Source organism: Semicossyphus pulcher, unplaced genomic scaffold (genome assembly GCF_022749685.1).
Source record: "Semicossyphus pulcher isolate SPU_LCO1_2020_fin unplaced genomic scaffold, fSemPul1.0.p SCAF_5, whole genome shotgun sequence".
Classification (NCBI taxonomy): Eukaryota; Metazoa; Chordata; class Actinopteri; order Labriformes; family Labridae; genus Semicossyphus; species Semicossyphus pulcher.
In genome coordinates this window covers 31,140,411-31,164,560 of record NW_027211726.1, presented here as the reverse complement: position 1 = coordinate 31,164,560, position 24,150 = coordinate 31,140,411, and the positions used below count along the sequence as shown (strand labels likewise).

Here is a 24,150-nt window from a genome sequence, read left to right as displayed (position 1 = left end):
AGGTTAAAGCTCTCTTTTAATGTAAAGTGGTCCACATAAAAAATCTATAAGAATCAAATTTGTTTCAAAAGAGGATCATTAGTGTGTTTAAACATTCACTCCACACAAACATTTGGTGACATGCTGCTGTGTGAAAACGTTAACATAACATGCATAACTCACAAAACTTAAACAACCTTTACGTGGTGCAGATTTAAAGGATATGAAACAATAAAGGTTCTCCGTCAAACGACGTCACGATACCTAAAAATACCAACAGAGGCTTTATACTGCTATGGCAGATGAAATGTCTTTACACTCTGCTCAGAAAGTGAAACTTTCCTTAAAACCAAAAGTTTTCAAAGTTCAAACAAACTTCTTGATTGTTAGAAATGTATTTCGTCTCAGGTTCTACATTCACAACTGTTGTGGATCAATAAGTTTCATGAGTTTATTGAGAAAAATCTGATGGGAAAAATGAAACAACTTCAATACTTCAATTAATTTTTTCTGGTTTGTTACCTTCATAACCTTTAAGCTAAAGTTGTTCAGAGTCTGTGAATGGGGGGGACAAAATATCGATATGGCAATATATCGTCGTCCTGACTCGTGCAATATAATTATCATTAGGCTGGTGTGACGTTGACTATCGATATTTATGCAGAAATTAATTGGTCGAAGAAGACAGCAGGATCTCACAGCGCGAAGAACCAAGCCACACGAGAGTTACGGGGAAAGGCATGCTGTACAACAACATGCTGAAAAAACACTCGCAGCCAAAGCCGACGCTAACAGAGAGCAACATAAACATCAGTGCAAAACTAACTCACACATTCATGGACGCACACACGATAAAAAGAGTCTGTCGGCGATCACTAACGTCTCCGTAGTAGCTGCAGGAAACAAGTCCGGGCACGTCTCCATCACTGCTGTATTTTGAGGGGGATGCGGTGAGATGTGCTGCGTTCAGGAGCGCTCAGAAACGTGAGTGATCAGACACGTTTTTACATATTTTTAAAGATCGATCTCTGGATTTATGAATCGATATTGTGTCATTTAAATGAGAAACAATTCGAATCGGAAAAATCTATTTTTTAAACCCAGCCATAGACAGGACAGCTGTAAAAAGAAGTCCTAATTTGTTTGTGCAGTTCTTCTATAGTTCTGTAAATGTCATTTACAGACTGAAAACATGTTCATTGTTTCATCTCAGTTTGTGTCAAATTCAGTGAAACTGACAGCAAAGTGCGGTGCATAAAAACAGCTCCGGGAAAAATGTAGAGCCCACTCCCAATGTTCCTTTAATCAGCATCTCTCTCTGCACGTCATGGCCGGCCCAATCAACATCTAACCCCACTGAAAACCTGAATGTGATCAAGAGGAAGATGGACGATCACAAGTCGTCAAACAAAGAGCGGCCTAACGTCACCCAGCAGCACTGAGACAGGCTGGAGGAGAGCATGCAGAGAAGTGATTACAGAGCAGGTTATTCCACCAGATACTGATCTTTAACTCTCCCTCAGTTAAAACATTCTGTCGTTTCAACATGAACTTTTGGTTCTTTTGGTTTTCTTAACCAGTCGTCACTTTCTGCAGATAAAAGACCTCAGTGAGAATGTTTGATTTGGAAGGAGGAGAAATGTTTTTAACAATCAAACAAAAGTTCAAACCTGTAAACAGAAGAACCAGAACCAGTTTTGCAGCGGTCTCTTCATTTTTTCCGGAGCTGTACATTAATCCTGCACTTCACCTTCTTAGGGGCATGTTGTATTCTTCAGTTCATCAGATATTGTGATGTACCATTACATGATTATTTTGCAGTATATCAATTATCGCAGAATCACTGTATCACTGTATCACTGTATCGTGATATTAGCGTCATTGTGGGCCTCGTGTGTCATATTGTGAGTTACTCTGCAATTCCCTCCCCGTCTATGAATACTGAGCATTTGATATTTCACCAAGAATGGCGTCACAATAAATAAACTCCAATGTGGACACCAAGGGAGCATTTCCATCACAGGGTTTAAAGGGTTAACTCGCATATTTGACTAATTAATTGACTTCAGCTCCAGCAGACCTGATGGTCTGATCTGTGCTCTTTGGCAAAGCTGACCTCGAGAAGAGCACATGTTGAAGTTAAACATGAGCGTCAGTCCAGACAGAACATCTGTCTCATGTATCCTTAAAGGGATTCAGGGTTACTGTCAGTCCATCGAGGCTCCACTCAACTTCTGATGAACCTCGACAAGAAACAAGACCTGAATATTCAGACATCCTGATGGATTTATATCTTTAGTCTGTTGATGATAAGTCAACCTCTGCACACCTGCATTCTTTCTAATGGCCAGAAGGGGGCAGCTCTACTGGTTGCAAAAAGATGGCGAATTGTATAGAAGTTGTACTTTTCTCTCGATTTATTCCCCCAGTCAACATTAATGAGTTTATGGTCTCAGTCTCTAGTTTCATGTCTTCTTCAACACAGCAGGATGTTCATTTAGTAAACTATGCTCCCATTTAGAGTCACAGAGACCAGAGAGCAGGGGAGGGTTTAGGACGGGGCTACCGTGGCGATTGCTACCAGATAGAGGCGTAGCAATGTGAACCCACTCTCTCGTCCAAGTATGGTCACTTCCTCCAAAATACCAAGATGGCGACGGCCAAAATGTCAAACTCAAGGCTGCAAATCAACGGTCCAAAAACACAGGAGTGACATCATGGTGGCTGTGACAACTTCTTACATACAGTCTGTGGTCAGTACCTGGTATTGGCAGGTACTCTAAACTGACATTCTCCTAACTACAGAGATTGACCTCTTAGTTAAAGAGTAACATGCAGCTGTTACATAACTCTCCTCACAGGCACCAGACTCCATTGATAAAAACAGAAATTTTACCTCCAAGAACACAGGAGATGCTGGTCCACTGGCGCCCAGTCTGGGAACCCATCGGCTATCTCTGATGACGATAAAGCTTCTGAAAGCAATGGCCCACTTCTTGTGGCTTCCTGTGTAGCCATCGGTTAGTGATACAGGACTTCTGGCCACGACTTCCTTTTCTGTGCGCCACATTGTTTACAGTCTGACAAGCAACGCGAGAATGGAGATAGAGTTGAGATACGACGTCTAAGAGCAGACAGTTTGCTGCAGATATCTGTTACAGACATCAATAGATATATAACTACTCAAACTACAAACAGGAACCAGATCTCTTCCGACACCAGGAGTCGTGTCAGGTGCCCACAGATTCATTCATATGTAGAATCCTGAGGTAGGCTCCCCTCGTTCTGCGACATCTTAGTCTTTCCTCTCTCCTTCCTCTGGAGTATCTCGTCCTTCTGAAGTTGCTCCCATCCTCCTCCTCCTCCTTCCTTCCACTTGTTAACATCAAATAGGAGAACCTCTGGGCATCGGCTCTCTGCCTCGGAGCACGGCGACATTTCAGGATCACATTTTCTTTGTTGACGTGACGAATGAGTGTGGACGTTTTTCTCTTTGCAGGCAAAGATCACTTGTTTTCAAAAACTGAAACGTGTTTATGTTCGACTTCAGAAAGAAGCTGTATATATGTATACGTAAGGAATACACGGCTTCTGATTCTGAAGCATTTTTACTATTCAGTGTGAGTAGAAGCGGCATGTTTAAGCAACAAATGGATGAAAGGAGCCAACACGTGTACGGCAGTTTTAATACTGCAGGGTCTACATTTTGAGAGGCAGTTAGAATGTGACATTTTTGAAAAAGCATGCTGTACAGACCTTTTAAGGCGCAAGGTGCTCCGAGTGTCTCAGTAATAGCAAGTGTGGGGAGATAATTGACTCCACTAAGGGCATCTAAAAAGCACTCTGAGATGAGAGCTGTATTTAAGGAAAGTTTTATTATCTGCTTTTAAATGCCAAGCCGTGCACCGTTTTTGCCTGTGGGGGGAGGATGTTTCTTAAATGCCAGCATTAAGTGCAGAATATTACCTGATCGTTGCGACTGAGATTCAGCTGCTGGCAGAGATAGCTCGCGGTCAACTCCTCCGCCTGACAGTCTGCTACAAAGAACAGTACAGGAAGTGATTTGTCAAAGCTCCCTGCAGCCACCGCTCTTATCTGAGAGGAAGATGCATGACATCTGAAGGCAGGGGCACGCAGGAAGCAGCACGGAGGATCTTACAGCGTTTGATGCTGAACACAGCGTCGGTAAAATGTCTTCTTTGAAAGGAAGTCTGTGTTTTTCAGACGTTTGATTAAAATAAGAATCAAATGAAAAGCATACTTTTCTATTTGTCTTGATTGAATAATAAAGAGTCACTCCGGTATTTTTAAACCTGGGCACTTTTTAAAAATGCATTTGGATCTAAATGACGGACAGGTTCATATGATGCTTTTTCATATCTTTTCAGCCGGCAGCCCTAAAACAGGCTGTAATGGCTGGGACAAATGTGGCCGATTATAACACATCAACTAAAAGTGCTTGTTTTTTAGCTGTAGCTGCGTACCAGCAGAAGGTAAACACAGCTGTGTCAGTGCGCATGTCTAGTTAGCTAACTCAGCTAGCGAGCTGTCAGAGAGGCAACGTTTACTTTGTGTAAATATTCACATTATTCTGAATGTTTGGGTGAAAGGGACGAGAACAACATGACGGTGAAATGTAAGCTGTGTCTGGAGGATAAGTGCTCGTCAGCAGTGAAGAGCTCGACTTCAAATGTGAAGAAGCATCTGCAGCTAAACACAGCTCCACAACACTGGTGGGACTAAGAGCCTGTGTTGTATTTTTGTCATGGAAACAGCTGTGCCTAATGCTGTATGCCTCTGCCCAGTTCACTGTCAGACTGTTAGCATCATAAAGAGCTGCAAAGGTTATACTGCGTCTGTTAGTCCTGTTATCAGGCTGCAGAGTTACAGATTATGGGCCGTAAACGAGGCTCTGCAACGCCGCCCTGATGAGATAACACACATGTGGAACGAGGCACAGAGATGGTTTAATGTTTGGTAAAAGTAATTTAACGTGTTACTTTTCTCAGGAGGTAACGCAGGAACGTAACGAGTTACTTTGAAAAGTAACGTTTGTAACACTGATGACATTACTTCATAGAGAGACCCTTTTTTATTAATGTAAGCTCCTTTGAAGCCACCAGACTCCATTGAAAAAACTGTTATTTATCATTCTTATTTCTTGTCTTTTGCCTCTATTGGTTGGTTTATTCCATTAATATTTGATATAAATATTGGGCAACGGTTAAATTCTCATACCAAGTGTCGTCCGTCCATTTCCAATGACAAAAGTCTAAATACTGTTTAACACAGCCGAACTTAAAGGTGGGCGGATCATCCTTCTGTCTCAAAGAGAATGTGAGATACAATGAATCGTACCAATGGAGCTAACAGCTAACTTATGGTGGGCAATGTCAAAAAATATTTCACAAATGTATATGCAATTTTAAACCATGATATCATTGATGATGTTAACATCAATCAATCAAATCAGTTGACAAATTCTCAGATTAAACGCCAGACGCTTGTTTTTGTTTCATCCAGCAAATAAAAAAGCTGATGTGTCAAAGTACTTCCTCATGTCAGCGCAAAATCACAAGACTGAAGATGTTTTCAGACCAAGATCATTGTTCATGTGCTGTAATCAAATGCAAAGTCAGAGCCAGGATGAGGACAGATACAAATTGCGATCATTTGCACCGTTCGATTTTACGACTTGTTAAAGAAATCTCCGTGCTGTCGTGCCCGATGCTGCATCACAGGAGGTCGGTCCAAAGTTCATCAAACGAACAAGCATTTTTAAGTCTTGCGGACAGAGCTGAACGTTAAATCGTTCGTGTTACTGTGTTTGGACAGACTTGAGCCACGTGTGATTTGCTAGTTACAGTCAAATCTGCCAGAGTCTGTGTCTCTGACAGAGTTTAAAACCATATCTGGAAGGTGGTTGTGTTGCAAAGCAAGTAAACATGTGTGATCCTGCAGTCAAATTCATGCAAGTAACCAGGGCGAGCGTGGTCTGAACACGCCTTCAGACACAGGTGCTGGTGTCCTGATTAATCAGATATTCATCCTGTGATTTGCTGGCTTTGTTGAGATGTTTGCAGAGCAGTAATCATCAGCGAGGAGCTGCTGGTTTACAGTGTTGCAGGAACAAGCAGGAGCTGAGCGTCGGTGCCGTTGCAGCGTGTTTGTGTTGTGCAAAGGGCCAATAAAAGGCTTTATTAGACAGGCTGAGTTCATTATAGACGCTGTGTTTCTTCCAGCCTGCTTGGCTTAGATAAACTCGCTCTGACCAAGGCCACATCCCTCCCCCTGTCGCCCCGGGCCCCCGCTGAATTGATTTCAGTAATAAAGTGACAGTCTTGCCGTAATATACGGACGGCCTTTAATTCCAGCCTGTTAGCGTGCCAGGGGCCGCTTGTTTCAGGCTTTATTTACACCCTCACAGCGCTGCCCGGCCTGCCGGCTGCACGCTGAATCAGAACCAGAAGATTTGGATAAAAGGTTTGAAATGCCAAAAGCTCTTAAAGTTGCTCCGGCACTGTTTAAAGTACTCAGCCGTGAACTTGTGTGGGATGCACCACTTTAGCCGCTCTCAGACTTGTTGTCATCAAAAGGATTGCAACTGTTGAGATTACAGTGCGTACAAGTTTCATTTTCTCCACTTCCTCCGCAGCCACAGGCCGACTCCTACTCAGCACACAGTTTGTATTTGAAGTTCTTTTATGGCCGCGGAGCATTCATATCTGTTTGTGTACACATGACAGTCAGGAGAGTGTTCGCCTGTTTCCTCTGCAGGCTGTTTATGAGGCTTAAGTGTTTGTAATTATTGATGTTTGTAGCTGCTAATGTTCGCTCTGATGTTCAGAGGAAGATTACCTTTACAAGCTGCGCCATCAATCAGAGGCTTCATCACTTGACCTGTGAAAGACTGTAATTAAGTTAGCCTAATTAACTTAATGAAGTGTCACACTCGGCTGACTTTACTATATCGAGGAAATTGAAAGAAAAATAGGCGTCATTACTCATCAGAGCCTGTGAGCGAGGCAGAGGGAAAGCGTTTTTACCCACTATCTCAGAGAAAGTCTAACCTTTAGCCTGTTTTTATTCTCTCAATGAGGCGTTTTTCATTAGCACTGTGATTGGTTTAATCAGCATCATCGCTGCGTTTATGGAATGAAGATAAATCTCCGAGTGTGATTTGAATTTGCTGCTCTCCACGTCCTCTGATCTGTATTCAACTTTAATCTTAAAGCCGTGAGGACTGTGCGATCAATAAGTCGAGGCTTTTACTCGAGCGTACGAGGTGCTTAAAGCATGATAACCTCATCAATGAGGGCTGTCTCCTCCATGTGGCCAAAGTTTAACCACAGTTTAATGTGATTTACAGGCAGTCAGTGGCAGCTAAACAGGGCAGCTAGCTAAAGTAGCCTGCAGGGAGCACAGGACATGGTCAAGGGTGGCCAGGCGGGACGCCGAAGACGAAGAGAAAATCAATGGCTGGGAGTCACCTCAATCACTTTAACTAGGAGCTACAGACGCCCGCGCCCCTCTCAGGGGCCAATTTGTGGAGTAAACAGGAGTGTGTGATTGCCGTGCGGGTCCCCAGTGGCCCGGCAGTCCATTTCTCTGAACCTGGCTCATTCTAATAACCCTCTTAGCGCGGGGCGTACATGAGGCCACCCTCGGACCCCCTCAGTATTTTATGGTCATAAACAGAGGAGCCGACATGAGCAGCAGCTCCTCCAGCCTTTGTTAAGATAACGTCCCCCCCCTCCCCCTCTCTGCCTCCTGCTGCGTGGGCACAAAGCATGCTGTATGCTAATGGTGTTCTGCACGGAGACACAACAGCTTCCGACCATAAATATACATCATAAACTTTAATTTAACATTTCTTTTCTTCAGCGCACCACAGAGGAACACCGGGGAAGTTTGGATAGATGTTAACTCGCGGTGGACTTCCATAAATACAGTAAATAATCACATCGGCTTGTTCGGTTTGATTTACATTCGTGTGAAAACGTTTAATTCCTTCACAAAACTCACTTTGTTTTACATAGTTTGATCTCCAGCTGCATCTTTTGTTCAAAGACTTTACACCAGCGATTCCTCCAACTCATCAGACCACACGCGTCCTGTGTTTACCCTCATACAGCCCACAGAAGTGTTTCCTGTCAGAGCAGATAAACATGGACTCAGTTTGATCGATGTAGCCATTAAAACGACCTGATTATGACTGTGGTTTGGTTAAATCGAGTCCGCTACTTATTCTTATTGAAGAACGTAGGTGGGTTCAGTTCTGTACGTTGACTTCTTGCATCACACTGGACTCAAACTCCGGTCTCATGGGGAAAGTCCTGTTTGTTTGTCCCACCCATCGCCCCCGAACACCACCTAAACTGACTTTATCGCTCTTTATACTACGTCACCTGACTTCTGCCTTTCCTCAGATGTTTCTGCCTGTTCATGTAAATATGGATCTCAAAGACGACTTATACAGCCATTTATTTAGCCGCTATCTCACTGGTCAAAAACCCCGCTAACACTCTGCTGTTTTGCTTAGAGGGAAAGGTTACAATCGGCATTCAGACCCGGGTCAAATGACTCTGCAGTAGACCCGGGTAATTATCGCCTCGGCTCCAATCGGCATCGATGAGAACACAAAACCCGCGTCGACACACTAATCTTTGCCCCCTTTCCGGGACGATGCTATGACGCGCCTCCTCGTCATCTCAGCTACAAATTCCGCCCGTCTCCGTCCGAGCAGCGCTTGAACATCGTTCTAAATTTGTCGGAGCCGAGTTCGACACACAGACTGAATAAGTGATACAATAAAGACCTAACCACCGTAACATCTTCACTGTTTACTAACCCTGTCTGTGACGCGTTTGTGACGTCAGGCGGTGACGCAGCAGAAAACCGAGAGCACGTCACAGGCAATGGGAACGGAGACAACCGACATTTATAAGTGGGTCTGAAAAACCTGCGTCAACGCACTAAATTTGGGTTTGAAAGGGGGATTTGTCTGGATTTGTCTGGTTCATTTCTGCTTGCAGGAGTTCTAGTTGTGTTTTCTGTGTGTTGTTTTCATTGTGTGCTTCTGTCATGTAAAACACATTCACCACTTCTTCTGCTTTGTTTCCTTTTTAAGACACATTTGTCGCACCTTCTCCCTGATGTTTTCTCAGCCTCAGATACACAAACCAGTTTTACAGTGTGAAAGCCGTCAGACCTTTTTACGACCCTCTGCTCTAAACGCTTCAAATTGCAAACAAAGAGAAAGCAGCGGCCGTATATCCTCCTCCTCCAGCAGCGTCTGTGGTCGTCTGACCGGGTGATAAAAAGAAAAAGCTGCTTGTGAATATATCCTCTGATTAAATTAGGTGTTGCCTGGTAACTTCACCGCGGTATCAGTCACGCTTCACTAAAATGGAAATACGTTCCCTGGAAGAAAAAATTATTGGACATTAAAGAATGCCCTTTGTAATAAATGAAACGGGAAGTGCAAATATGCGCAGTCAGGAAATTTAATTGTGCTCTGAGGTTTGTGGATGCCGGAGCCGAGGAGGAGCAGGAGGAGCAGGGGGAGTAGGGGGAGCGGGAGGAGGTAGGGGGCAGAGGTGGTTAAATGTAGCGCGTAACGCAGCGCCTGAACGGGCTAATGAAGCTGCTGTTTATGACCCGCTGCAATTGTGTCATCTCGTGAATGGCGACAAGACGCCGCTGCACACAGAGGCACTCACACACACACACACACACACACACACACACACACACACACTAGAAGGAGCTTCTGTTTACTAAATGTGTAATTGTTTGTAGTAAATTTTATTAACATCTTCACATTTTTTATAGGAAAAAGCGGAAAAGAGCTCGACTGCTGATCCTGGGAGGAGATCACGTTAGGAAACAACAAAGTATAAACAGAATGCAACATTAGTCATACGTGAACTTATCACGACAATAAACACAAATATAGAAACCTGAGGAAAAGAAAACACCATATAAATAAGATACTGGCACCAGTTTATTGTTGAAAAGGTGATATCAGACATGTGCTGCAGGAAGAGCGGGTACAAATCAATGTATTTCAATATATTATTATTACTTATTTATTATATATGTATTTTACTCTTAATGACGGCCTCTTTCCTTGGCCTGTGTTCTGTTTGTTTATGCCAGAGACTGCATAAATAATGGACACAGCCATCGTGACATCACATACTGGTTTGTCAACCTTTTTGAAGTGTCCATCCCGCCCACTCCGCTCCGCCAATGAAAGGCGCCTGGTGCTCCCATCACAACAGGGCCCTAAGTCTCTAACTAGACTCTTCTCCTCAGTCGCCCCCCGGAGGAGGGAGGAGGAGGAGCACATAAAGTGTTTGACCGCCTCGCCAGGTGCACGCTGTGTTTTTGTATTGGTGGATATCTTTGGGATTTATGGACACTGTGATTTTCTTGCATCTGAATGATTGAAGACAAACAGTGACGAATACATTTGCAAGTCAAAGCATGAACGGATATTGGACTCCGTTATGTACACAAGACATTACCAAGCGATCACCCCAATTATTAGCTCGTCTACGCAGCCCCTCAATGGCGTTAAGTTCTAGGCTTCGCCGCTGCAATGATAATATTGAGGATGTTGTTGATGTTGATTAGGATATTCATGATGATGATATCGACCTTGTTGATGTTGTTGTGTTGTCTCGGTGCGCTGCCTGTCAGCACCAGTGTCCGATCGCACTTGAAGCTGTTTGTTGGCTCTTGCTGACTTCGTTCCCTCCTGTCTTGATCGTTGCTTGTGATTAACTCTCAGATGGACGTCGCTTTGGACAAAACGAATTGTGACCCGCTCAAATGAATGTAATGAAACATGCTGAGTTTGGACCTGAAATGGAACAAAACATCAGAGCATGTCATCGTCACAAAACACAACCGTATAATGGTCAACCAGAATAACCAGCAGGTAGCAGTGCGTCAGAGGAAAATTATTCCTCCAGCCTTTTTTTCAACAAACTAAAAAAAGTGCAACTTAAACGCAGCTACTGTAGGGCTCATCGAGCTTCAGGAATGTGACTGTAGCTGGGATTATCAGAGGACACATGAACCTGTACTCGCATCAGAGGAAACTAATGTCCTTCAAAACAGAAGCGCATCATAGACATTTTTCAAGCAAACATCTGTGACCCACTGAAAAAAGCTTGGAGACCCGCTTTTGGGTCCCCACCCACCAGTTGAGAAACAGGTTTAGACTGAAGAAGCTGAGAACATAAAGGACTCACCACTTTCTCGCTCACAACTTCAATGGGAGAGCGAGGTGTTCGTATTGACAATTCTTACCAGATCTATAAAAAGCAGCATTTCATGGGTTGAAATGGCTCAAACACGCCGTCTACTGTTATAAATCAGCCCTGGACCTCGCCAGCCGATGGTGACGTAGAGTCGACCGTTTGAGACAAAATGACATCATGAGATTTATAAAAAAAAGAATGTTAACGTCTGTCAATAAGAGGTGGGCAGTACTCTGAAAGCTCGAACTGATAGGGCTCGGGACCACAACGGTCATCGACCACACTGACCCTCAAAGTCCACAGGATCCGTCTCCCACGCCTTCCATGCGGGCCGTGACCTCCGGAGGCGATCGTGCCCATTCAAGTCAATGCTCGTGATTCCACAGCACGCGTCGCGGTCATAGTGCAGTTCCACTTTAAATAAGGGCATGTTTCAATTATCTGTAGTTAAATAGAAGTAAAGTTCAAATAAAAAAGGTTAAAATAACATTTCATTATAAAGAATAGAGTTAGGATAAATTAAAACATTAATTTACCTTTTTTAATGGAGAAACCAAAACCACTAGATGTTTGAAGCCCTGAACAGTCAGGAATGAGCCCTGAGTAAACATTATGTTAGTCGAGCTTCTGTGTCCGAAGATGAGCTTTAACACTGCAGTTAGCAGGGCGATTACTCTTTAGCAATTATGTCTTAATCTTTTCAGTCTCATTAAAAGTGTTTAAATATTGATACAGATTTTTAATAAAGAAGGATTTAATATAAATTGTGCAACACTGCAGTTTAATACACATCTGATTTGTTCATTATAAACATGGTTTAACCTTACACTGACTTCTAATGTACACCAGAGCCTGGTGCTCATGTTCTTCCCCTGATGTTTGGTTGCATGAAAACGTGCCGGATTGCGTTATTATCTGAGCAGCTGAACATTTATCTCTCAGCGAGGGGGGCGAATCCATCAAAGGATGAGGACACTATAGAGCCGAGCCTCGTCTGCATATACACACGATGTGCAGTGTAACACACACTCATAAATAAATACAGAGAAAGCAGAAAACATGATAAGAGAATCAGTCACACTAATTAACCGCTAATTCTTCTGAGGACTGTAGAGGCTCGATAAAGGGAGGAAGCTTATTAAAGTGTGCGCTGTGTTGTACATTATGATTCCTTTACAGTGTAGCTTTAATCCCAGTTTATGAGCTTGATTGTAGTGTGTGTGTGCGTGTGTGTGTGTGTGTGTGTGTGTGTGCGTGTGTGTGTGTGTGTGTGGTCGGGGGATCTCTTTCTGTGCTGGTCTTTGTTGCCACCTAACGCTCGCTCTGATCCTCCTCCTCTCTGCGTCACGTGACAGCGACGCTCTGCTCCTGCCCTTTAAAGCGCCGACCCCGACCAGAATGAGGAGTGTGGCATTTCATTATCATACATGTATATGTTAGTGCCAGAGGGCCTGCCAGCCTATGGAAGCAGAGCGGTGACAACAAACCCGCCCTCCTCCTCTCCCTCGCCTCCCCGGAGGGAGCTGATGGAGATATCCCACAATGCCAGAGCCCATCAGCTCCTGCAGGCTCGTCGGGGGGGCAGCGTCTGTAAACGTCTCAAGCAGGGGCCACTGATGCAAAACACGGCTCCGCACCTCCACCTCTGAGCGCCACAGCGAGGGAACAGTCTGTCCTGATTCTCTGGATCAGGGGAAGAAGCTGCACTTTAAAAGATGCTAATTTTAATAACTCGTCTCCAAAGCACAGATAATATTAGGTTTAGAGTTATGATTATGGGAACATGTTATTATAAGAACGGGATCTTTGATTCGTCATCCACCGGCGATGTGAGTGATGTCAGGCGCTTCGGTTGATTGCTGGAATATTTATAAATGTGCAGTTCTGATATCTGTTCATATGTTTTATGTTTACGTCATCGTGCTTTTGTTCTGTTGAGATGAAACATTCGCGTTCCTTATAATCGTTTACAGCAGTCAAGGCCGTTTAATTAGATTGCACGTTGTCTTTTGGAGGGTCGAGAAATGATGGTCAGTGAGTTCTGGGAACTACACAAATTTATAGCAGTTTAATTCTACGGTGGCTGACGAGGGCAGTGGTGCTGCACCGACCGCTTTCCAGGAGAAGAAACAGGCGCGTGCAGAATGTGACTTTGCATCGTTTCTGTATTTGCAGCGCTTTGATGTTAATGCATGTTTTGGACTTTTGCATGTGTTTTTGAATTTGCAGCCTGTTACTTCTGACGGGAAGCGTTGGGGCTGTTGCAGCACGATTGCCCTTCTGTTAGTTGGTTTAGTGATCCATGTTTTTTGACTTGCATGTTCTCCCAAACCATTCGGTCGCTTGACACTTGCACGGTCCTGTGCTTCAATGCTCACTTCTAGATTAGAGCTGCAGCTAACGACTATTCTGATCAGAAAGGGTTTAATGTCATCGCCATCATCCACTTTGTTTTTATTTTCAACAAGCAGCAAGCACCAAACAGACCGGAGACACAGTTAGCATGTAGCAGGGAACATAGAGGAGCATTTAGCAGAGATGTAGTCACAAGTGTCGGTCCTCAACAGAGGAGTAACTGTTGTTTTGTGTCCGTGAGAGCAGCACGGGTCTCTGAGGAACACAAAAACAGCTCATTAAATATTAACGTTGCTCTGTAAATGTTTGCTAACACTTTTGCAGCATCAGATTAACAGGGGGAGATAGAACATCACAATATGTTGTGTGTTCTGCCCCAAAGGATCCAAGAAGTCAATGAATGCAGCTCTAAATAAAGTTAACTTCAATTCTACATAAAAGGTGTAACTGTTGTTCTAATTGCAGCACGGATATTAACAGACGTCTCCTCACAGTTACACCCCGACACAAACACTCGTCAGAGGTGATATGTGCATTTAAAATATGATGAACAGCCCCTCTCCTCGTCTCTCTGACACTTTAAACTGCACGCTGCACAGGCACTCTCTGGAGACTCACTCCATAAGCCTGACTATAAGGCAGATAAATGAGGAGTGGGCCCTGACGGAGGCAATTTTAAGCTGTAGTATCACTTCCAGCGCTGCATTTCACTGAAACTCAAAGAAACATGAAAACAGATGAAGATTGGGCTGCGTCTCTCCTCACTGCTGCCCTCCCACCCAGACCGGGGGAGGAGGAGGGGAGGAGGAGGGAGGAGGAGGCTCTGCCGGCAGACAGACAGCAGGATAATACCAGCGACGCACGTCTGCTCCCCTCAGGCGGCGGCAGGAGTGATGGGGGGGCTGAAGAGAGGAGGATAAAGAGCAGAAGAAAAATCCTGTGAAGGACCTGAGAGGCCAGGAGGACCGGTGTCACCCCTCTCCCCAGGGACACGCACTAAATCAGAGCTGGAGGAGGCAGAGGAGGCACATCTCCGGCTTTATGAGATAGTTAGCATGCGCTGGCCCCTCCTCCCCTCTTGTTTCCCATTTAAGAGCTGACTGGCCCTCCGATAACGGATGGCGCCACAGGTAATTGGAAAATTGGCAGGCTTGTCAGGGAGATTTGGTGGATGGCACGAATGTATACGATGGCGGAGTTCATGAGGTGTCGCCCCTCAGCAAGATTTATATCAGCCCGGTGGACCGGCACCGCAAAGTATCCAGAGTTCAGGAAAAAGTAGCACATTTTTCTCCAGGCGAGACCGCATATCAAGAAGGCTCCGGAGGCGCCGACAAGGCTGCTGTTAGTAAAGAGATGATATACGAGGCGTCCTTTGCATTAACCCTCACCTTAATTTACTGTTTCTACACATGCCTTAACAACGTCTGCAAATAGCTGCACGCGTCCTCCACGCTGATTTATTTACAGGAAACACACGAGATCGTCTTCATCCCAGGTTATCTGACACCTTACATTTCTAACGGTGCTTTTAGAATACACAATTACAGTCACAGTTATTTTTGCTAAAGGCTGAAGAGTGAGATCTTTATGACTCTGGTCGTATCACTGAGCACTGAAATAAACAGGAAGTGACTGGAACACAAATACGTGTACAGGTTCGGTCAGGAATGGTGCACATTGTTTCTGTGTGTGTTTCTTTGTGTGTGAACCTTTGCACACAAAGTTCAACACTTCAGGTCGAGAGGGAGTTATACTTGAACCAGTAAGACACAGTCAGTTGTATTTTAGGGTATCGTAGGGTAAGCATAAAGAGTGGGTAAGGGTCGGTTGTTTCTTGATATCCATCTGCAGATTCAGTCTGTGAGCTAGGCTAAACAACGCTCTGTTTTTAAATGAATGTTAGCATGAGGCGAGGTACAGACTTTGGGCCTGATTCCCCCCCGACAGACTAAAGTCAGCAAAGTCCTGATTGGTTCTAAAGATGATCTCTCAGATGTTCCTGTGGTGTGAGGGATGTTAAGAGTGATCTTACTCTCCCGATCTGCTCAGAAGAACATCGTGGTCGCACTGATTTAAAAAATTAAACATGAACACTGATATCCTGTTGTGTGGGGGGAACGCCGAGGACAGCAGAGCACGCTCTCTGTGGATCGTCACGTGGAGCCAAACGATAGCCAATCAGGAAGCAAGCTGACTGAAGAAGGAAGCACAACAACTGCCGCCATGGCGACAAAAGCAAACGTAACATGTCCAGCCTGTGTTCATGCCGTCTCCACCACTTCATCCACAGTTTGTCCTTTTTTCTTCTTGAATTTTCAGTAAAAAGTCCAAAAACGATCATCGCCAACTCTTCCTGCCCGTCGTCCGCCATGTTTGTTTACTCTCAAGTCTCGTTTAACCGCGAGAGATTTAGTGAGATTTCCAGCTGTGCGAGCGGGACTCTGGTTGTTGGTGGATGAACCTGTGAGTGTGTGGTGTGCTGTCTGGGTCGTATCACAGTCTGTTGTTGAATTCTGCAGCTCTTATTTTCAGGACAAACCGCAGTATTTAAACATTTTAGATTTCAGCAGGAGGAGTGTGAGAGGGAAAGTTTAGAATATTATAGAGATAATCTGGGTGCATTAACGTGAGCACACAGAGAGTCCGTACGGGAGAGCAGCCATGTTTGATTGACAGAGAATTAGAGCTAATGTCTGCTCTCGGCTGGCTGGAGGAACGTGGAGTCACGAGGTGTTGTGGGCTGAGGATCCTAACCTGGTGATCACACATTCTGGTGTGTAGATGTGTTCATTAACCTCTGGAGGGGGGATAATTGTATCTGTCAGAGTCGTTTAATCACCGCTGCAGCTCTCACCACTGTCACTTTCACTTTGTCTGCTTTGCTAAATCAGCTGGCTCCTCGCGTGGCCGGCCGCGACTCCTGCTCGCCGTGCGTCACTTTCTTTTGATGGTTTTAACGCTCGTATTTACAATCAGGAGCTTTAATGTCATTTATAAACAAGTAAATGTTCTGTTATGTTATGTCAGCATCCTTTCAGCCTGTTTATTGTCATTAAATCTCAGTAACATCTGTTTATTTTGGCTTCATAGCGCTGTAGTGACACAGATTTTAGCCCGTGTGTGACTTGCTAGATACAGTGAAACTGCCACTCAGTAGAGACAGATGGACAGGCGCTCCACAGCTGGTAGTTGGTGTCCATCAGAGAGATCCTGGTACTGATCCGAGCTAACAGCTCATCACACTGGGCACTGGTCAGCCTCAAGGAGCTGGAGGCAGCAGGAGAGTTCATCAGACACATTCCTGGAGGAGGAGGGGGGATTACCTGAGCCGTGTCCAATACTGTTTGTAATATAATGAACATAGACCATGTTGGTTTTCTGGAGCCAGAAGTGACCATATTTGGATGAGAGGGCGGTGCTGGAGAGGAGAGAGGGGTTGGCAAACACCAAGTTATTAAAGCGTAACTTTGTGTTTCCCACACAGGAGATTCTGCAGGTGTTTATTTATCAGACTAAAGAAACGTACCAGGACACGTAGACTCAAGTCGAGTCCTTAGTTAAAACAAGTCAAGTCACTATTCTTCCACCCAACATCCGGCACTCTGACCTGTAGTATCCGGTCTTTATAAAGAGAAAACACAAGGTGTTAGCAGCCCGTCTAATATGATATTATTGGCCAGTTTATATAACCTGTTCACAAAGTATGACAGTGAATTGTATCTGTGTTATCTTGGCACAGACGCAGCCATGATGATGGTCTGCTCTGAGACCGTGTTGAGGAGTAACGAGTACGACTGATGAGGCTTCTCTTTGGGGGCTTTGATGTTGCATGTTGCCATAGCGAGGAGTTTGACTGACAGCCAGTCATTCAATCATGACGATCACATACCCGGGAGCTTTTTGAGGGTTAGGGTTACGCAAGTCATCCGAGTCATCATGCCTCAAGTCTCAAGTTATTAACTTGCAAGTCCAAGTCGAGTCTCAAGTGATTTATGTTTTGTCAAGTCAAGTAGCAAGTCTTCAAAACAGTGACTCGAGTCGACTCGACTCCAAGTCACCAAGTCTCAAATCCACATCTCTGCGAGCGAGCGGCAAGTCCGTTACTTCTGTACTTCTTTTCTCTGATAAATAAACCCCTGCAGTCGGTCACCGCCACAAACAGAATCTCCTCTGTGGGAAACACAAAGTTAAACCGGCTCATTCACCAGTTAATGAATCAGCCACACACGCAGACTGCTCAGCTTTGATAACTCGGTGTTTGCCAACCCCTCGATCCTCCCCAGCTCCACCCCCTCATCCAAATATGACCACTTCTGGCTTCTGGAGATTCAGGCTCCAGTAAACCAACATGGCGGCGGCCATATTTGGCTTCAATTACACAGTCGAGAAACCAAAGGGTGACGTCACGGTGGCTACGTTCAGTATTTATACAGTCTTTGGTTGAAACATGTAGGACACACTCCTCCTCATGCTTGCACAGAGCGTTGGCCCTGGGTGTACGTTTTGAGATGAACTGCAGTGTGTCGTGCAGACACGTTTCAGACAGCAGGAAGGCTGAACAGACACTTGCAGATATTAGATCTCGGTTGTAGAGCGATGACAGGTTTGTTTTTTTGTGTACAATCTGATGGTGTGATGTGTCATGTGTTTGCAGGAGGAGGAGGAGGAGGAGCAGCTGGAGGAGGAGGACTCTGTGAAAGAGGAGACAGCAGAGCAGGAGATCCCAAACTGAGCCTGAGCGAGTGGACACAAACACACACGCAGCTCTCACCTCCGGTCGTCTTACAGCACACGTAACTTTCTACTAGCCTCCCAAAGTTTATAGACAGCCAGCAGCTAGCAGCTAGCTTAGCTTCAGCTCCAGATAGTTTAGCAAGCAGAGGTGTATTTTAGAGAACACATTTTAAAGCGTGATATCTTTAGATCCAAAGGTAGAGTTTGTACTTTTTATGAGCAGAGCTGGACAGACGCACAGACATCTTCATCCTCACACACACACACACACACACACACCACTGTGCTTCTTCTACAGCAGAGACATGTCTGACTGTTATCTCCCAGCCACCTGATGTATTTATGACACTTTCCATGTAATCTATTTTCATACACTAATGATCAGAGTCCACACAGAGTATCCTCAGTGTCCTGTTTACAAGGTGCAGCTAGCAGAGCGGGCGTGAGTCCACAGCGCGAGTCGGATGTCAGCTGTGAAATGTGTCCCACTGTCTTTGAACACATCTCACCTGACGCCTGACTGGAGGAGTTTATTTTTATATTTCATGTATATCTTTTTACTTGTCCCCATTTTGAATATCGACTTATTTTCTCATGAACTGAACCTGCGCGTGTGTGAAGGTTGTTCTGGTTACAGTCTTTCCTTTAAAGGGCCACTCTGAATTTTAAACCTTGGCCCTATTTTTACATATAGACCCTAACATATGTCAAAAGTACCCGCACTCACCTTTCAGTGTTACATACCTGTACGTATATTGTCTTTGGATTTGTAATAAAAACCTTTGATTGTATTCACACACTTTGTAAAGTTAGTTTGGGTTGTTTTGCTTCCTTTTCTTGGCTGATGGTTCTTTGACCTGCTGCTGGTCCGGGCTGAGTCTCTGTAAGCTCCCTGAGAGTCACCTGTCTCACCTGTCCACAAACTGCAGCAACTGAACATTGAATCCAGAGAGGCAGCAAGTGTTCAAAGCCTTATTATCTCAATTTAAGTGACATGAAATCAGGCTGCAAATAACGCATTATAATTTGTTTATTAGCCACAAAAACATGAGCCAACATAGAGGTCTGTCCTGACGCTGAGGGAGGCGATGCTGTGAGACACAAATACATTCTGGTTGGGTGACAAACGTGTCACATGAAACAAAACAACGTTAAGTCATAATTTTAACCTAATTATGATGTATGTCCAAAACCTAACCAAGTAGTTTGTGTTTAAAACCAACCACACATAAAACAGACACTAAAGGTTACCCTAAAACACACCTAACCATGTCTTAGGACGGAGTAAAACGACCTTTCAATGACCTTTAAAAAGACTAGTCATGTGCTTGAAAGGAAGGGTACCTTAAAGCTGACCTAACCAGGTGTTAGAAAGAACCAGATTTGATCCTAAAAGGTACCCTTCAAACAGACAGAACCGTTTGTTAGAAAGAACCACATCTCACCTGAGAACAGTAAATAAAGCATACCTTAAAACAGATCGAACCACATGTACAAAGGAAGAAATCAGACCTTAAAAGAGACGCTTGAGGGTTCCCGTAACATCTGATGACTTGTTTGACAGGAGAAAAACAGACACTAAAAGCTGCATCAAAACAAGCTCAACTACATGTAAGAAAAAAAGTAATTAGATGTTGAAAAAGAAGCTAAAGGGCAACAGCTCTAACCATGTGTTAGGAAGACACTGTACACAGACACTGTACCTTAAAGCACAATGATGAACAGGGTACCTTAAAACAGACCTAAACATGCATTAAAAAAGAAAACAGACACTAATGGGTACCTTAAAAAGAAATGACTGTGTTAAAAAGGAAGGAAACGGCTGATAAAGGGAACCACAAAAACAGACGTTATCGTGTGTTAGACACGAATCAGAAAGACTCTGAAGGGCAGCGTACAGAGAGTTAGAAAGAACGCAGACAGACACTAAACATTAACCTAGAACAGGTCTTACTACTTGTCAGAAAGGAATAAAGTAGACCCTAAAACAACCTCATGGGTACCTTTAAATAGTCACTAAACAGAAGTTACCTTGTGAGTCTGTATGAGACGTAAAGGGGGGGTCTCGACAAAGATTCAGTAAATGGTGCATGACTCTTTGTAATATATTACACCAACTGTTGCATGAATTTTACCTCAACTTGAAGTTGATATGACAGGTATAAGGGAGCTAACAGGTGATTAGACCTGCCCAGAGACCACCGTCAGGTCAAAGCACTGTCGGCCTCTCACCGCTGATCTGGAATCATCCCTTAAAGTGCCAATAAATCTGAACTGCAAAAATGTTTGCTTCTCTGTCTCTGATACTGACACTGTGTTTGGAATCTATCCTTTGGGCTGGTTCTTGGTCATAACGCCATAGGCTGCATATTATACTAGCTATGTTGTAGGTAGGTTAACTCTGTCCACAGCACATACGTCTTTACATTTTCATCCCAACTACCTCCTGCACTGTTTTCAAGATGTACTTTGCTTTAAGGTGTTTTGCCGTCAGCAAAGATCACTGCGAACAACTTCTTCATGTGAGAGAAACTTGTGTCACAACGTTGGTGTTGTGTTTATCGAGAAGGCACAGAAGGATGTTCTCTGTTTTTATCCACATTTTGGGAAATGTAGCATTCCGAGATTTTGGCGCATACTCCAATGATTCAGTCTGAAGAGGGAGATGTCATGAAACATTTCATGAAAATTCAATCATTAATTGGTGGATTTCTCCTTTAAAAGAGAGAAATGTATTTTGGGTGGATTTATCGAACTTAAAACAAGGCTAATCAACATTAGCATTTAGCCACTTCTTTACTCTCAGCATGATTTAGTAACCCATTGGCTACCACCTGACAATCATTTTGTCTTTGGGGACAACTGGTTATATTACTGGGCTTCCTGTCTAGCCAGTGGAAGGCCTAATAACATAAGCAGATCCCTGTTCATAGAGGTTAGTATGATCAAGTTAACTCGTTCTGTCTAACTATCTAGGATTGCAAATGTTCAAATGTGATCGGTCAATACAACTCGGACTACAAATGGTAACCAGAATTCTTCCATCACCTTCTCCCTCGCCGGCAGATTCTGCATTCATATTCTGATTTCTGTTTATAGAGATTAATGTGCATAGAATGCCTTTAAACTGATTCACCAGTTAACAAAGAAAATTCTGAAAGCTCTGCTTTAAAGTAGGCGTTTAAATACCCAACAGGAGGGTAAAAGTAGAGTAAAATATGGAACAGGACGCGATGGAAGACGTTTAGAAGAATAAAAGATCAGACTATGAGGCTGAAAAGAATTAAAGGAATGCATTTTAAAATGGCAGCGCTGTTCTGACATAAAAGTGATTTTGTAAGGTAAGTTATAATCAGCCATAACACATTGGCCCCTGTCAGTTTGTGGGATGTGTTCGGCAGCAAGTGAACATGCTGTCCTCGAAGTTGATGTGATGGCAGCAGGAAAAATGGTCAAGTGTGAGGATGTGAGAGAGTTTGACAAGACAACTGTGTCAGAGCATCTCCAAAGCTGCTGCTCTATCGGGGTGTTCCCGGTCTGCAGGGGTCAGGACCGACCAAAAGTGGTCCAAGAAAGGAAAACCAGTGAACCGGCGACAGGGTCATGGGAGGCCAAGGCTCATTGATGTGCGTGTGGTCCAATCCAACAGAAGTTGAAAGAGTTGATGCTGGTTCTGATAGAAAGGTGTCAGAACACACAGAGCATCACAGTTTGTTGTGTATGAGGCTGCGTAGCTACAGACAGAGACCAGAGACCCCTGTGCACCACCGAAAGCGCCTACAACGGGCACATGAGAACTGGACCATGGAGCACGTTTTCTTTAATAACGCGCCCTGCCACACTGCAGACATGGTTCAGGAACGGTTTGAGGAACAACGAGTTCAAGGTGTTGCCTCCAAGTTCCCCAGATCTCAATCCAGTCGAGCGTCTGTGGGATGTGCTGGACAAACAAGTGCGATCCATGGAGGCCCCACCTCGCAGCTTACAGCACTTAAAGGATCTGCTGCTCACGTCTTGGTGCCAGATACCTCAGCACACCTGCAGAGGTCTAGTGGAGTCCGTGCCTTGACGGGTGCTTTGGCAGCAAAAGGGGACCTACACAATATTAGGCAGGTGGTCATAATGTTATGGCTGACTGGTGTCATGTTTTCTGTATGGATTGTAGATGCTGGATGTCTCCTGTCTTAAATTATACACACACAATATCGTGCACGTTGTTATTTTAGACATTAAAAACATGTCAATGAAATCTGTTTCTTTCATTTATGCAGCAGAAAAGTTTCTGATCTGCAAACAAAAAGACGTACGACTGGATGAATGTCATGAGACTCTCCCGGGACAGACGGGTTTCCCTCTTGATGCTGGAGATTCAACTCTTCCATCCCTTCATTCAGACAGCAAACAGTACTGTACAGGTCCGTGCTGAGCAGGGAGGAGGTGTGTGTGTGTGTGTGTGTGTGTGTGTGTGTGTGTGTGTGTGTGTGTGTGTGTGTGAGGGGGGGGGTCCTGCATATCTTTACACCCCCTCACATCGTGTGTTTCTCAGATCTTCACATCCCATCAGCAGTCAGACCCGGGACGTCAACGCGCTCGAATCCTGACATTAAGGCATCGAGGGGTGTAATTCCAATTTGTTTCAAAGGAACTATTAATTTGCCCATTTCAAGGCCAGGCAGGAGGGAAGCCCTGCGAGCGCGCTGAACCGTGAAACACATTATCCGCAGCCTCACATTTTGGTGAAGAGACATGTGGGATTGATGACGGGAGGCGTCGGCGCCTGCAGACGTTTGAGCCGGGCTCCCTGCGGTCGAGCTCCCAGCATGCCATCTGAGAGCGATGTCATTAAGCGTATGATAACAGCGATGGGCACATTAATGACAGAGTGGCCCGCTCTGCCACCCAGTGCCCCGCCAATCTCCCATTTACACCCGCAGCATATTAAGCAGCTCCTGATGAGGAGGAGAAGACGCCGCAGAGCAGGAGGAGACGCCGCTTTGTTGGGTCTTTACGTCCACGTTGCATCCTCACAATCACAGAACAGCTCTCATGATGCAGGCGGTTTACTGCAAACACATCTGTATGATTCATTCACAGCTCCTTTACTGAGTCTGAGCCTCTTAAACACAGAAATTAGGAATTAATGTTGGTGTCATATTTTACATCCGCTTCCATGTTCGTTCCTAATCTCGCCTGTGCAGCATCACTCTCATCTTACATGTCCTCTCCATCACTGATTGTATCCTCACCGGGACATCCACTGGACATCATCATCTACTCGTCTACAGTTATTATAGTGTTTAAGACGTAATCAGTCTTAAATAGTTTCTATTGATCATACAACAAAATATTCTGCTACAAACTGAGCAATAGCCTCAGCTGGCCACGGCCTTCCTGCTTCGTGTTTCCTCGTTTCTGTCTCCCTCTTTTCTGTGTTGCAGGTTCTTGGTAGGCGGGGCTTCCGTGCACCTGGGAGTACCTGGCCAGCCTCCCCAGGTGCATTTAAGCCCTGGCCTTGTGTGGTTCTCTCTCATGATCGCTTTCCATGCTCTGGGCACCACGTTATTGTTTGGTTGGCTTTGGCCATCTTTGTAGTTTTCTTTCGCATCATACAACACTTTACACACATCATAAGTTCCAGGAGCTTCTCTTCAAGGAACTAAATGGTTCCTGTGGCCCATTGTTGTCTGCGTTTCCACAGCGGCCTAAAGTCCCGGGAAGATTATGCAAATCAGGCCAAAGATGTAAGCTGGTTTGCCAACTGCCATTTAATCACAAAGAAGAAGAAGGTATCATCATTTGTGTGACA

General features: G+C 44.6%; 1 protein-coding gene across 3 annotated transcripts in view; it reads left to right on the top strand.

Annotated features, from left to right (window-relative positions):
• Positions 1-20,612, top strand: part of phf14 (PHD finger protein 14) — a 94,960-nt gene extending 74,348 nt beyond the window's left edge. For all 3 annotated transcript variants that reach the window (XM_069681364.1, XM_069681363.1, XM_069681362.1), the window contains one exon: positions 18,265-20,612. In XM_069681364.1, coding sequence (XP_069537465.1) covers positions 18,265-18,342 — 78 coding nt within the window. In that variant the 3' untranslated portion in view covers positions 18,343-20,612. The remainder of the gene's footprint in view (positions 1-18,264) is intronic.
• The last annotated feature ends 3,538 nt before the right edge of the window (positions 20,613-24,150 follow it).